The following is a 14,503-nucleotide window of genomic DNA, read 5'->3' as shown; positions in this document are numbered from 1 at the left end:
ACCATCTGAAGCAGATTGGGGGTGCAGGGTGCCTTGGAAAGGATGGGGGAGGTCTGTTGTGTGGGCAGAAGTGGTTCTTCCTACACAACTCAACCCAATGTGTCTTTGAACCAGGATTGTGACTGTTGCTTGATAGGAGGGAGAGCTGTGTGTGTGTGTGTGTGTGTGTGTGTTTTCACACATGTGTATAGAAACCTCTTTTAAAGCCACCCATTAAAGTTAAAGGGTTGTTCAGTCGTTCAGTCGTGTCCGACTCTTCGTGGCCCCATGGACCAGAGCACGCCAGGCACGCCCATCCTTCACTGCCTCCCGCAGTTTGGCCAAACTCATGTTAGTAGCTTCGAGAACACTGTCCAACCATCTCATCCTCTGTCGTCCCCTTCTCCTTGTGCCCTCCATCTTTCCCAAAATGTTAAAGGGTACTGTACCAATTGCTGCACCCGCTGCGTGACTCCTGGGGGGTTCCCCCTGGGGAAGGGGACCCTGGGCTGAATCCCCACCCTGGTGACAAGGCAAGGAGAGGAGAGGGAGTCAGCCTCTGCCAGAATAAGCCAAGAAGCTGTTTTATTTCATCATGGAGGCTATTTCTGCCAGTGGCTTTCAACCATGGAGACTAAATAGAGCTTCCATGTTTGAGAGCAGTTTACCACTTCATCGGACAGGTGCTGGGGGTGGGGCATAGGAACCTGTTCTTTAACCAGTCACCCCATGATTCCACTGAGCTCAGTACCAGCTGACTGAATAGGAGTGATGCTCCAGGGTTTCAAAGTGTTTCCCAGCCCAAGCCAGAGGTGTTGGAACTGAACCTGGGACCTTCTGCATGCGACCAGATGCTCCCTGCTGAGCTACAGACTTCCCCTATTTGCCATCCTGCTCTTCTTGAGAGAATCTTCTCTGGTCACTGTTGGGTCTGCTCCAGCAGGGCTGCCATGTGGTGCCATCCCCAAAGACGGCACCATGATGAGTCTCTTCCCCCCCCCTAAACTTGCCAAGCAGCTGTTAGGTTTCTACTTCTACCAGTGGCCACTAGGTGGCACCCGTGTGTTCTGTGTTGCCTCTTTTTGGGGGAAGACTAGACCAGGGGTCAGCAACCATTTTCAGCTGTGGGCCAGTCCACCATGCCTCAGACCATGTGGTGGGCCGGACTACCGGACTAGATATATATATATTTGGGGGGGGGGGGGAGATGAACGAATTCCTATGCCCTACAAATAACCCAGAGGTGCATTTTAAATAAAAGCACACATTCTACTCATGTAAAAACACGCTGATTCCCAGACCGTCCATGGGCCGGATTGAGAAGGCAGTTGGGCCGCATCCAGGTTGCCTACCATTGCTCTAGAGCTCAGCTTGGGAACCCCAATTCCCAGATTGGGGACCCTGAGGGAACCACTAGTAGAGCCCTAAGAAAGGACTTAAACAGGCAAGTAAGGGCTTCTGTGAACCCAAAATGGACCCCCCAAGAAGGGGCTGTTGGCTCCCCCTCTCTGCATGGGCCAGTAGGGCATGCAGAATTTTTCAACTTTCAATTTCAAAAATGAGGGGTGGTAAAACGTTGTAACATGGCTTGGGAATTCAAAATATATTTTGGTTAAATTAATATAATTTAGTTTTGCTTGGTAAGTAAAGAGTGTGTAAAATTGCATAGAAATTGCCAAGTACTTGCAGTTGTATTATATATTCTCTCTTATATATTTTTATTTAGCATTACCTGACATTTTCAGAAGGTAACATTTAAATTATTGGGTTTTCCAAAAGCAGTTTATGTGCTTCTTCATCTATTGTAGACTTACCAAGCTAAATGTTGTCCAGTTACAAAAATAATAGCAGATTGGAATTCCTCAAGCTCCAAAGCATATTTTTAACACCCCTTACTGAAGAAATCCCCCAAATTTAAGACTCCAGACCTTTTGCCATTAGGAAAGTAGCAGGGAAATTCACTAAATGGTGTGGGGCAAATGAGCAATGGGAAGGTGTAGAATCGCAGTGCAAAGAAATCAGGATGAAAACAGGATGAATGTTTGTTGTTATTTAGCCACCCCCCCCCCCCAAATCAATCAATACAGAGCAGGCGCTCTTCCAGATGCCATATTCAAGCCTCTGGGTCAGCCACTCTGGGCAGCTTCCAACAGAATAAAAAGCACAATAGAACATCAAACATTAAAAACTACCTTAAACAGGGCTGCCTTCAGATGTCTTCTATAAGTCAGATAGTTGTTTATTTCCTTGACATCTGATGGGAGGGCGTTCCACAGGGTGGGTGCCACTACTGAGAAGACCCTCTGCCTAGAAAGCTGGGAGGGCCCTAGCAGTGGTTCCCGGTGTCTGCCCACCTCCCCACAGGACCCTCTGTGGGTAACCTGGCTCTTGCTTGCCTTCCAGAGTGGCCTCACCCCCCTCCACCTGGTGGCTCAGGAGGGGCATGTCCAAGTGGCAGACGTCCTCCTCCGCGCCGGAGTTCGAGTGGATCCAACAACGCGGGTGAGTCCCCTCGAATGCCATGGACAGACAGACAGACAGGCCCAGAGTCTAGAGTGTCCTTTGCTGGTCTGGCTGGCACTGGTCGCCATTGTGGTCCAGAACACCTGGAGGGCACCAAGTTGGGGAAGGCAGTGCTATGCCATTAGTAGGCTCCAGGTATCTCCTGTGCTTGGGAAGCGGAAGGGACCACCACCAGAACACCATAGCACAGCTTTCCTGGGTGCTTTCCAGAAGTTGCTGGACTACAGTTCCCACCATCCTTTACCGCTGATCATGCTGCCTGTGGCTGATGAGAACAGTAGTCCAACCACAACCAGAGAGCACAAAGCCGAGGAAAGCTCCTACAGCACATGCCTACAGGACCTAAGCCAGCCAGGGTTGTTAGTGGTAGAGTGACAGGGGCAAGCCAACAGTCAGCCACACGAAGCAAGTGGAATTAACTCTTTATCAGGAGAAACAGGATCTGTACAGGAGTGCCAGGCCTAAAGAGCACAGCAGCACATCCTTGGTCGGTCTTGCCCTCATGAAACAGTTGTGGAGACTGAAGGTCCTCACCTTCCCACAGCTGCCTCAGTTCCCTCCTTTGCCAGGTTTTCCCGAAGGAATCTGAGGCTGTGCCTGTGTGATGCCAATTTCTCCTCTGCCCTCTTCATGCGTCTCCTGTTTCTGGGAGACCAGCAGGGAGAGGAGCTTGTTGCAGCAAGAGGGGGAGCTACTTGTTAATCCTCCCCAGCTGGACTCCTCTCTGCCTCTGGACCTCCTCCCTCCTGCTTCAGCTTCTGCCCCTGATTCTGGACTTCTCTCTGCCACAGACTCTCCCTGCCCACTAAGCTCTGTTACCTCTTCCACTTCCGACCCCTCCTCTTCCCAGTCAGCTCCCTCTTCTCCCTCTAACCATTCATTGTCACCCCACCACCAAGCCTTGACCTGAAAGTCTGCCCTCTTTTTACAGATGGGCTATACTCCGCTGCACGTGGCTTCTCACTACGGGAACATCAAACTGGTGAAGTTTCTGCTGCAGCATCAAGCGGATGTCAATTCAAAGACCAAGGTATGGAAAAGCTCTTGAATGCATCCTTTCTCAAGCATCATCCCTGACTGCTGCTCCATCTGGTTATGGATGATGGGAGTGATAGTCAAACAAGATCTGGGAACCCAAGTTTGAGAAAGGCTGCTATGATCACTTGTTTGTCCTTCTTATTTTTATTTCTGCTCTGTCTGGTTTATAAGAATTCTGTTATTATTTGTTGTATGGTCACTCATCATTAAATGTCCCAAGGATGGCTGACAAGCAAGAAAAATTCATTTCATTTATTTATCTTAATAAAAATTGTACACCATTTGATTGTAAAACAAACAAACCTCACAAAGTGGTTTATGAAATCAGTGATAGACTAAAAACAGATTAAAGCACATGTGAATGTTCTACACATCTGGTAGGGTTGCCTAAAGAAAAATGTTTTCAGCAGGCACCAAAAGGAGTGCAGTGAAGGTGCCTGCCTGCTGTCAATAGGCAGGGAGTTCCAAAGTGTAGGTGCTGCCAGTAAAATATTGTAAATTTCTTACAAACGTGGAACATATATTATGTGGTGCCTGTAACAGTGCCAGTTCTCCAGATCAAAGCAGTCAAGAAGGCATCCATGGGGTAAGGTGACCTGTGCATGCCTTGCATGAATTACACACGGGTCCTGCTCTAGGAACACTCGTTATCCGAAACTTCAGTTATCCAAACACAAAGAATTAGAGCCAAAGCTCACTCCATGAACGACTGAGTTGGACTAGATGACCCTTGAGGTCCCTTCCAGCTCTGCAATCCTGTGATTCTATGATGAATCAGGGAGCAGGAGAGATCAGGAAAACCTGTTTTTCCTTTGTTTGGCTTTTGCTGATTGGCTGCAGCAATTTCAGGCAGGAACAATGGAGGGAGGGAGAACAGACAAATCACAGATTAGAAATATTCCCATAGGAAATACTGGAAATAACTTGCTCATTATGCGAACCCTTGTGTGACAAACCATTTCCTGGGAACATATTGTGCTCAGAAAGTGGGGCCTGTGTGTATTGCAGGGATGATGGGTGTGTATTAGGTGTGAGAACAGAATGCTTCTGGGTGCTATGTGTTGTCGGCACCCGTGTCTGCCTTGAGAAACAATGGAGTGTGCCTCCAGGGGTGAAGTCAAACCGCTGTGCCAGCAACACTGGCCTCCCTGGGACACAAGTATGGGCTGTGGGTCTGGAGGTCCTCTTGGCCTTGCTGATGCCCTCCAAAGGAAACCTGGTGTTTATGAATGGGCGCGTGTGTGAGAGGGAGGGGGGGGTGGCCACTTCCCACTGGCCTGGGCACTCCAGAAGGTGAGTCCACAGGCCTGTCAGGCTAGAAGGGATTCTCCAAATTATGCAGCACACTCTCTGGCCACATGCTGTGGACAAAAATGTATATACAGTAATAGTGAAAACAGTTTACAGAAATGCATTCTCTTAGGGAAGATTGCTTAGCAGAAATGTGTCTGTTAGGTAAATTGTATACAAAAGACCCTGTATATTGGAGAAGTTTCCCACTAAAATGTTAACGAGCCTTATTGACTTAAATGCAGTGGTACCTCAGGTTACAGACACTTCAGGTTACAGATGCTTCAGGTTACAGACTCCACTAACCCAGAAATAGTACCTCGGGTTAAGAACTTTGCTTCAGGATGAGAACAGAAATCATGCGGCAGCAGCGGGAGGCCCCATTTGCTAAAGTGGTACCTCAGGTTAAGAACAGTTTCAGGTTAAGAACATTTCTCCAGAATGAATTAAGTTCTTAACCCGAGGTACCACTGTAATAATAATTGCAAGGTGATTTGGCTATTTGGATAACTGAGCATAAGACAGCGGAAAAGGAGAAATGGAGCAAACTCCAAATGGGCAGTATCCCTGCCTGTGTACATTGAAGGTTCCATCTATTTGTTAGGGTTCAGCTGATCTTCTTCTTCTCTAGAAATTTTCCCAGTCCTTCTTTGAAAGCCTTCTAAGCCAGTGACCATCACCACAAATTGGTGGCAGCGAATTAAAAAAAACCAGCTCTCTGTTGTTGTGTGAAGCACTTTTCTTTCACCTGCTGCCAGTCATATTTCGTTGGTGTCCTGGGTGTTAGGAGAGAGGCATGTCTGCCTCCCTTCCCCCTGCTTGGTTGCCTGTTTTCTAAATTGTGGCACCCCAAACCCTTTATCCTTTGGGGTGAAGAAAGTGCTCCAGCCTCTTGATTATATTGACTACCTTGGGATGAGGAATTTGTCCCCATCCTGGTTCATTTGAGTTTGACACTCCTGGCCTGAAACAAACATGAAACGAAACCATCACTCACATCGGTTAAGTAAAAAGCAAAGTTGGCCACATCGGTCCCTAAGATGAAAATCCACAGTTAGGATTCAGCCATCATTCTCCATTTTCAACCTGCAGCTACAAGCTGACTTCATGGGTACAATATCCTGTCTAATTTTTGCCCCCCCTTCCTTATTTGTTTTCCTTGAACCCCCACCCTTCACTTCTTGCTTTGTGCAACATCTTCCCTGATGAAGAGTTCTGGAGAACTCCAAAGCTTGCCACCCTTTGGGGGGACGGAGGGACTGCATCTCTCTGGCAGAGCATCTGCTCTGCCCCCCCCCCCAAAGGTCCCAGCAAGTTCAACCCCCACCCAGCATTGCCAGGGACGGTTGAGGGGACTCCTGCCTGGATTCCCAGGGAACCTCTTCCAGTCAGTGCAGACAATACTGAGCCTTGCCGAACCAATGGCCCGACATAGTTGCCTGCACTTTCCTAGGTTCCTGTCCTCATTGGTCCTTGTAAAGGTGTGTTTACACTATGCCTTTAAAGCACTTTCTTTCCCCCAACGAATTCTGGGCCCTCACAGAGCTAGTTCCCAGCAGCCCTTAACCAACTTCAGTGCCCAGAATTCTTTGAGAGAGAGGACGTGCTTGGGATATGCTTTATAAAGCTGAGTGCCATGGCAAGCTGTTCCCAGGGTGGACTTTGTTTTCTTTCTCTTTCCCTCCCAGCTGGGATACACTCCTCTGCACCAAGCGGCCCAGCAAGGGCACACCGACATTGTGACCCTCTTGCTCAAGCACGGTGCCTCGCCCAATGAAATCAGCTCGGTGAGTGTGGGCTACTGAGGACCTGGGCATTGGGGCTGCAGCATTGTCCTCTGCATGGCTGCCTCCTCTCAGCTGGCTCAAGCCACATGCACACCATCCATTCAGAGCAAAAGGATGCTCTGAGTCCTTCGCTTCCCATGGAGCTGAGATTCCTGCATTGCAGGGGGTTGGACTGGACGACCGTTGGGAACCCTTCCAACTCTGCGATTCTATGATTCCCTCCCCCCAAGGAATTCTGAGAGCTGTAGTTTGTTAAGGGTGCTGAAAGAGGCAGTCAAATCCTGGACTGCAATACTTCAACCGGGGGGGGGGGGCATAATTTTGAATGCTCACACATAAACAATCCATGCATGCAGAAAGCTAGTATAAGGTACGCCTTATATAGTGTAAAGGTAAAGGTAAAGGGACCCCTGACCATTAGGTCCAGTCGTGGACGACTCTGGGGTTGCGACACTCATCTCGCTTTATTGGCCGAGGGAGCCGGTGTACAGCTTCCGGGTCATGTGGCCAGCATGACTAAGCCACTTCTGCCGAACCAGAGCAGCACACGGAAATGCCGTTTACATTCCCGCCAGAGTGGTACGTATTTATCTACTTGCACTTTGACGTGCTTTCGAATTAATAGGTTGGCAGGAGCTCACCCTGTCATGGGGTTTCAAACCGCCGACCTTCTGATCGGCAAGCCCTAGGCTCTGTGGTTTAACCCACAGCGCCACCCGCGTCCCTTATATACTGTAAGGTAGAACAATTCAGTTTAGCCTTCTCCCTGACGAAGAGGCTGTCTACCAGCTCCATCTGGTACGCCGGATGAGACCCTGCGTTCCTGTGTACTGGCTCGGCAGAGGCTGCGGAGACCATAGAACCAGGGGCATTTCTAGCCCCTTGGCTGCCCGGGGTGGGAAGCCAAGAGGCACCCCTGGGGGCGGGGCATCGCAGCGCGTGCATGCGTGCGTCATGACGCATGCAACGCGACGCCACACCCCCAGGGGTGCCGGGTGGTGGCACCCCTTCGTGCCGCAGCTGCTCGTGCCTGCGCGAGCAGCCGCCGCATGAAGGGGTGCCGGGCGGCAGATTCGGGAGTCTCTGCAGCTCGCAGAGACACCCTAAGCCGCTGCCCGGGCTCCCTCAGCGGAGCGCATGTCGGGGCAGGGAGAGGGACGGCCCAGCGTGGAGGGGTGTCAGCCCTCCTCGCTGGCCCACCCCTTGCCTCCACGCCGCGGCGAAAAAACCGCTGGAAGGGGGGGGACTATTTTTGGCGCTGCTGGGGTGGAGCTGTGCTGAAAATAGCCTAAAAAGTAATTTTTTTAAAACAAAAGCCCAGGGGGTGGGGCCACCGCCCGAAGTGTCACCCCCAGCAGGGCGCTGCCCGGGGCGGCCCCCCTTGCTACGCCCCTGCATAGAACACTGACCCCAAAGGATCTTCACTGGCTCCCAGTACGTTTCTGAGCACAATTCAAAGTGTTGGTGCTGACCTTTTAAGACCTAAACGGCCTCGGTCCTGTACATCTGAAGGAGCGTCTCCACCCCCATCATTCTGCCCGGACACCAGGGTCTATCCCTGAGGGCCTTCTGGCGGTTCCCTCACTGAGAGAAGTGAAGCTACAGGGAACCAGGCAGAGGGCCTTCTTGGTAGTGGCACCCTCCCTGTGGAACAGCTCCCCTTCAAGGAAATAAACAACAATCTGACTCTTAGACATCTGAAGGCAGTCCTGTAAAGGGAAGTTTTTAATGACTGATGTTTAATTATGCCTTTATATATTGATACAACTTTTTAAAATCATGGCTTCCGCTCCTGCAAAGAATTCTGGGAGTTGTAGTTCGCTGAGGGTGCAGAGAGTTCTTAGGAGCTCCCTAATCCCCATTTCAGAGCTACAGTTCTCTCTGCACTGAGATTTTCAGTGGCTGGAATGTGGGTTTCACTGCCCAGAAAAGCTCCTGGCCCTTCCCCATTGGCTACTTAAACCAGGATAAATTCTGCAACTTAAATACAAGTTTGCATACTTTTTGCAAATTGCAAAATTTAGCTTTTTGGTTAAAAAAAAGTTGATATTTACACACAGGCCTGAACTGAGGCTTGTATGCTGTTGGCTGAGTGGTTTCCTCCCACCTGCCCGCTTCTCTCTGCAGAATGGTGCCACACCTCTGGCCATTGCCAAGCGTCTGGGCTACATTTCTGTGACGGATGTGCTGAAAATTGTCACTGAGGAGTCCAGCTTCCTGGTGAGTCCCCTGACCTGGGGTTGGAGAGTGGGGTGGGTTGGGGGGAGCAGTGTTGTGGTGACCCCAAAGCTGTGCTCCTGCCTGACCTGTTGCCTCTTGCAGTCATTCAGTGACAAGCACCACATGAGTTTACCAGAGACGGTGGACGAGATCCTGGATGTGTCCGAGGATGAAGGTGCGTTTCTGGCTTCCCCTGTGCTCTGGGAGGGAGATATGGGCACGAGGGTGACGGAGGCTGTGCACACACTATATCTTTAAAGGGCATTCTCCACCCACCCCAAGACACTTGGGAACTGCAGTTTCCCCCTCACAGAGCTATAGTTCCCAGCACCCATTAACAAAGGACTGTTCCCGGAAATCTTTGGGCAAGTCGTGTGCACAGCCTGAATCCTGCCCTCGGGGAAAGTCCTTGCACTAGGTGCCAGCCTTTCCTGTTTAATGGCTGCATTGGGTATTTTTTGGTAGAAAAGAGGAGTAAAAGTCAGTGGACTGAACTGAACGGAACATTCCGCAACCTTTCTCTCCCTGCTTGATTTTATATGCAACTTCTCCTCCCTTTCGCTACCTGTCCCCCTAGCATATGTAGACTCTATTTTTCAAGCCTTCACAGATTATCTGGAAATAAGTTTGTGACGGTGCCTCCACTTCCTTTTTGAATTCAGCTTTCAGTAGCTTGGAGAACATGACCAGCAAGGTTTGCTTTGTGCACAGCTTAGAGCAGTCCAAGTCCCTGCAAAAGGATGCACCACCAGCAGGTCTCTGCCTCAATCCCAGGGGAGCACATCAAAAGCACAGAATCCTGAGAATCTTTGGCTTAGATTATTGTTTTGAAACAAGTTTCTGGCCCATATGAAGGCCAAGATTTTACGTTGTGATTCAAATAAATAAGATGTGCTTGAAATTGCTTGAGGAAGTGCCTGCTGAATCTCAGAAGCCAGAAGTGAGGCTGCATAGGGGCACTCAGTGTTCATAGACTTGTAGAGCTGGAAAGGGACCCTAGCGATCATCTAGTCCAACCCCCTGCAATGCAGGGCTCACAGCTGAATAGCAGGCATGGATCTCCTGCCTAGCTGCCATCAGGGACGGGGGCTTCTTTCCCCAAGATATCTGCCTCCCGCCTCTCTCAGAATGATGCCAAACACCAGCCCACCTTGGGACAGGCGGCCTGGCAGGTGTTTGGTTTTGAGCTGAGGCGCAGAGGGTGCCTGGCCCGCGACTGTGTGCTTGTGCGTTTGCGCCCACCAACCTGGAGCGCACAGTTCAAACCTGCTCTTCTTTTTTTCTTGCTTTCCAGGCACGGCTCACATAACTCTCCTGGGTACGGACTGTGTGTTGCTGTTGTGGGCTTGGCTCGCCCGCCCAACCCATCTGCCCCATTCCACCCCACACGGACCCACCAGGCCTCACATGCCTCCATCCCATGCCGCCCTTGGCTTCCCAGGGGGCCAGCTCGCCCACCTGCCCACTCATTGTGTCTGTGGCTGTGAGGATGGTGGGGGAGAGGGTGGCGTGGGGAAGGGGGCTGCATGAGAGGGCCGTCACCCACATGGCTGCTGAGCTCTGCTGCACACTGGTCCACAGGTGGGAGGCACGCCAGGGCATCTGTGCCAGGGCTTAGAGAGCTGTCCCAGGAAGAAACCTGGGCTTTTGCTTGTCTCCCGTAGAAGGGAACCATCTCCTTTTGCTCCTGGACTCCCCTTGCTACTGACCACCACTCCTGAACCCCCTTCTCCCCCTCTTTCCACCTCACTTTCCCATCTCCTCCAAGGATCTGAGGAGGCGCTTAAGCGGGAGGGAAGGCAGCACAAGGATCTGAGCCATTCCCCTCCCCCCCAAACCTCCCTGCTTTCCTTGAAGTTGGTGAAAAAGACCCATCCTTCCCAGTAACTGACCAGCTCTCAGTGGCCCCTGCACTGTGGACCAAACTACATGTGATCTTAACTGAATCCTTTTGGACACGAATGCAGGGCACCCCCACTCCACTCCCAAAATTGCCAGGGCAGAAGGACTGATTCAGATTAGGACCCTAGCAGAGTAGGACAGTTTTACTCTGAGTAGAATTAGTAGTTGATACAACCCTTGTGCCCTCCATGCCCATTAATTGTCCTGTGCCTGCAATTTGCACTCACCGAAAGGATCCCGTTTGCTTCCATTTCAGGTACAAGGGCTGGTTGGGTCAGGATCATGACCAAGGGTTAAAGCACCCTCCCTTCCTTTAATGTCCTGGGGTGAAATTTGAAGCAGCCCAGTACTGTTAGAACTATGCTGTGAAGGTCACATGTCATTTGGCCCCAAACCTCTTTATCAGGCACCTGGCTTAGTCCTCCAGACACCTGAGCTTGGAGGACCTCATTAGGTACAGCCCAACCTGGCCAGGCCATTCACAGGCATCAAGGCAATGGTGGTCTAAGTTGGTTTGAAAGAGTGATTGCTCCTCATGGTGTGGACACTCACTCCACTTTTGCTTCTGGTCTAGGAGCATCCCTGTTCCTGAGATTTCAGGAGCCCTGAGGAAGTGGGCCCCGGAGATGTCACTAGGCATGGCACATTAAGCATTAACCACAGTCTCACACAAAAAACACAAAGTCTAACGAATGACTCATTACCCTCTCCTCCTCTTCAGCCCAGCCCAGTTCTTTGCCTTACTTTGTGCTCCCTCCCACCACTGAGTCCTGGAGATGGGGGTTAATTGGGAGAGCAGAGGAGGGCTAAGGCCCCAAGAGTCTATAAATTTTTGCAGCTGGCTCCTGCTGGGCTGAAGCTTGCAAGCTGCATGCACAGTCTTCTTTTTTATAATCCATTTTTTCAACATAAAATACAATAAAAGCCAGACTAATCTAGAGAAGAAAATTAGGAAAGAAGCAAGAATAAGAAAAGGAAGAAAATAAAGAAGAGAAGAAGAGAAAGAGAATAATAGTCCCTTTCCGACTATTCTGCCTTGACCTTTATTCCCCACACAGAAGAAGGACTTCTCACCTGGGAGCTTCCCCCTCCTCTCCACCCAGGGAGATCCTCTCTGCTCTGCCTGTCACACACAGCTCTCCATCTTCCAACCATCGCTTTCCTGCATTTATCTTCATTAGTCTAAGATAGGGAACTTCAAAAGCAAAGCATAAATGTAGATGGAATTAACCAAAAAGCAAGAACAACAACGAGAATGAAGAAAAGAGAAGAGAAATTTTAAAAAAGAAAATAAGAAGGGCTTCCACTTGTCTGTCTGCCAGTTATGACAATTATTCAAAATATGCACTCCAGCATAACATCTAGCTCTATTAATTTCCAGCTGTTTCCCAATCTGCTTGGCATTGTTTTCTCAATCTTCAATCCCAGGCATCTGAAATTCACCTTTTTCCGTCCCAAAAAGTCCAACAGGAGCTCTACAGCTATTATTATCATTACATGTCCAAAATAGTCCTTCCAACTAATCTTAATAACTAGTCTTTCTTCCTTAGTGACTTGTTGTGTCTTCATTAATTTCTGCCCAATTCCATATGTTCCAGTCCTATTTCCTGCTGATCATGCTTCGTCTTAGTTGAAAGGGAAAAGGAAAATCCTTCTGATCCTCCACTTTCCCCATTCTTTCCCCAAGAGCTTAGAGATTTTTTCTTCTGTGTTCCCTTTAATTTGTACCCAAGGCCTTTCCCCTCTTGGCTCCATCCCTGCCATCTCCGGTTGCCTCTTAATGCAATTCCCTTCACACACACACACACACACACACACACACACCCCTTGTCTGTTTCAGTCCTCCAGACAGCTGTATGGATGTCATCTCATGGTCAGGTAGATCTGGGCCCACATCTTTCCCCAAAGGCCCCGTGCTCTTTCTTTCATCTGATGTACCTTTGATCCCGTCTCCTTTAACGTTCTGCGCATCTGAGCTCTTGGTTCTGTCTGCTGTTCCTCCGGCCCTTGGCACAGGACACCAATGAGGGAGGAGGCATTCAGCATTGCCTTTGCCTCCAGGAACTTGTGTCTGCTTCTTTAAACGCTCGTTCCTTTCTCACAAAGATAAGGAACTCGGCTAAACAGCTGCAAATACTGTAACACGATTTAAATGTGTTTTACGTGAAATATACAATGTGACACTAGATGGCGATGGTGAGCCACATGGAAAATGCAATGTATTTTTAAAAAACGCTTAAAAAAAAGCATTTTCAGAACGGTTTTTATATGTGCGTTGATTCCACCAAGGTTCAGTTTTGTTTTTGCAGCCAACACAGCATGTACAAGATGGAGACTTACGGGCAGTATATCGATTTTAAACAGATTCAGAGCCATATTATCAGTTGTTTCTTAGTTGTCAGTGATTAAGATAAGCTTTTTGGTTAATTTTTTAGCCTGTTAAATAATGCTTTTTCGTTCCGCAGCAGTCCATTTGTCATCTGGGTGCTGATTAATTGGCAGATAGAAAATCCAATTTATAGTTATTTCCAGATTTCAGAAATAGTTAAAAGAATCTAATCTAAGGCCTATTATGGGGTGCAGGGGCCCATGAGTGTTCCTCGCGTGAGACATTCCTCCACCCCCGAAAACTTCTGTCTGTGGTGTGATGATTTTTTCTTCTGAGCATTTGAGGTTTATCCTTGAATTCCCTTATCTCAAAAAGGAGTTTTGGTAACCTTCGTTATCTTGAATCGCTGCATAATTATCTCCGCTGAGATGAGTGCCAGCAGTTATCGACTCATTGCCATCAATGCACAATCTTCTTAATAAAAAACAAAAACGAATAAAAGGCCTTCTCTCCTCCCTGGAGATTCAAGCCCCTCTCCCCCTGCCCCCTGGGGGATGCCAGGCAAATTTGGAGACTTCAGGTTGCTCCTGTGTGGCCAGACCCCATGCCCTGCTGGAAGGATGGAATTGTAGACACATCTCCCCACGGCAGCATCTCTCGCCACCCGGGCCTCTAAGGGCTCATGCAGACTTGCTTTGTGGCACGTTTCGAGGCACACGCCTACGCCTTCCTGGTTCGTGTCTGAGTTTTTGTGGGTTTCTTGCCTTGGCGCTTTCCTGGCAAGAGCCTGCTTTTTACCCCTGAATCAGAGCATACGGGAAGCCACAGAAAACTCAAATTGCTGTTTATTCTGGGGGAAGCAATGGGGCAGCGGGGAAAGCACTCTGACACAAAGTTTTAAGGGGTGGAGCAGAGTGAAAAAAAGTGTGGGGTGAATGGTAAGTGTGGATGAGCCCTAACCTTGGCCACAGGTGTTGCCCCTGTGAATCATCTCCTCTCATGTCACTGCAGCCCTCAAACATCCATGGGGCAAAGTGGGGTCCTGTCCAAATGGAAAGCAACAGCCCGCTCACCCCCCGTGATTCCCTCGGCCTGCTCCCCAGCCTGGATCTCAAGCGGCAGGAGGGCCAACGTCCCTCCATTGCCCAGTTGGCTGCAAGCGCTGCTGTGCTGTTCCGTTTGGCCCTGAGCCAAGTGCCCCCCCCCCCATCGTGCTGCTGGCAGGGCTTTCTTCCCCCCCTTTTCTTTTCAGCCCTCTCTCCTTTTCAGGCGATGAGTTGCCCGCTCCAAAGCCACAGAAGCGGGACTTCCAGTATCAGGACGACGAGAGAGAAATTGTGGAGTTTGTCCCCAAGCTGGACCACGCGTAAGACATGCTGGGCAGGGCGGGGAAGCAGCAAGGCGGGAGGTGTCCTTTCGGGGAAAATGGGGGTCG

At 49.8% G+C, this 14,503-nt stretch overlaps 1 protein-coding gene across 1 annotated transcript in view; it reads left to right on the top strand.

Annotated features, from left to right (window-relative positions):
- Window positions 1–14,503, top strand: part of ANK1 (ankyrin 1) — a 177,323-nt gene that overhangs the window by 111,468 nt on the left and 51,352 nt on the right. Inside the window, 7 exon segments of the mRNA XM_033158987.1 lie at window positions 2,383–2,481; window positions 3,434–3,532; window positions 6,519–6,617; window positions 8,745–8,837; window positions 8,940–9,012; window positions 10,132–10,155; window positions 14,338–14,434. Of these exon segments, the coding sequence (XP_033014878.1) occupies window positions 2,383–2,481; window positions 3,434–3,532; window positions 6,519–6,617; window positions 8,745–8,837; window positions 8,940–9,012; window positions 10,132–10,155; window positions 14,338–14,434 (584 nt within the window).

This window comes from Lacerta agilis, chromosome 8 (genome assembly GCF_009819535.1).
Source record: "Lacerta agilis isolate rLacAgi1 chromosome 8, rLacAgi1.pri, whole genome shotgun sequence".
Classification (NCBI taxonomy): Eukaryota; Metazoa; Chordata; class Lepidosauria; order Squamata; family Lacertidae; genus Lacerta; species Lacerta agilis.
The sequence above is the reverse complement of the archived record's forward strand: the minus strand, read 5'-3'. Positions and strand labels throughout refer to the sequence as shown.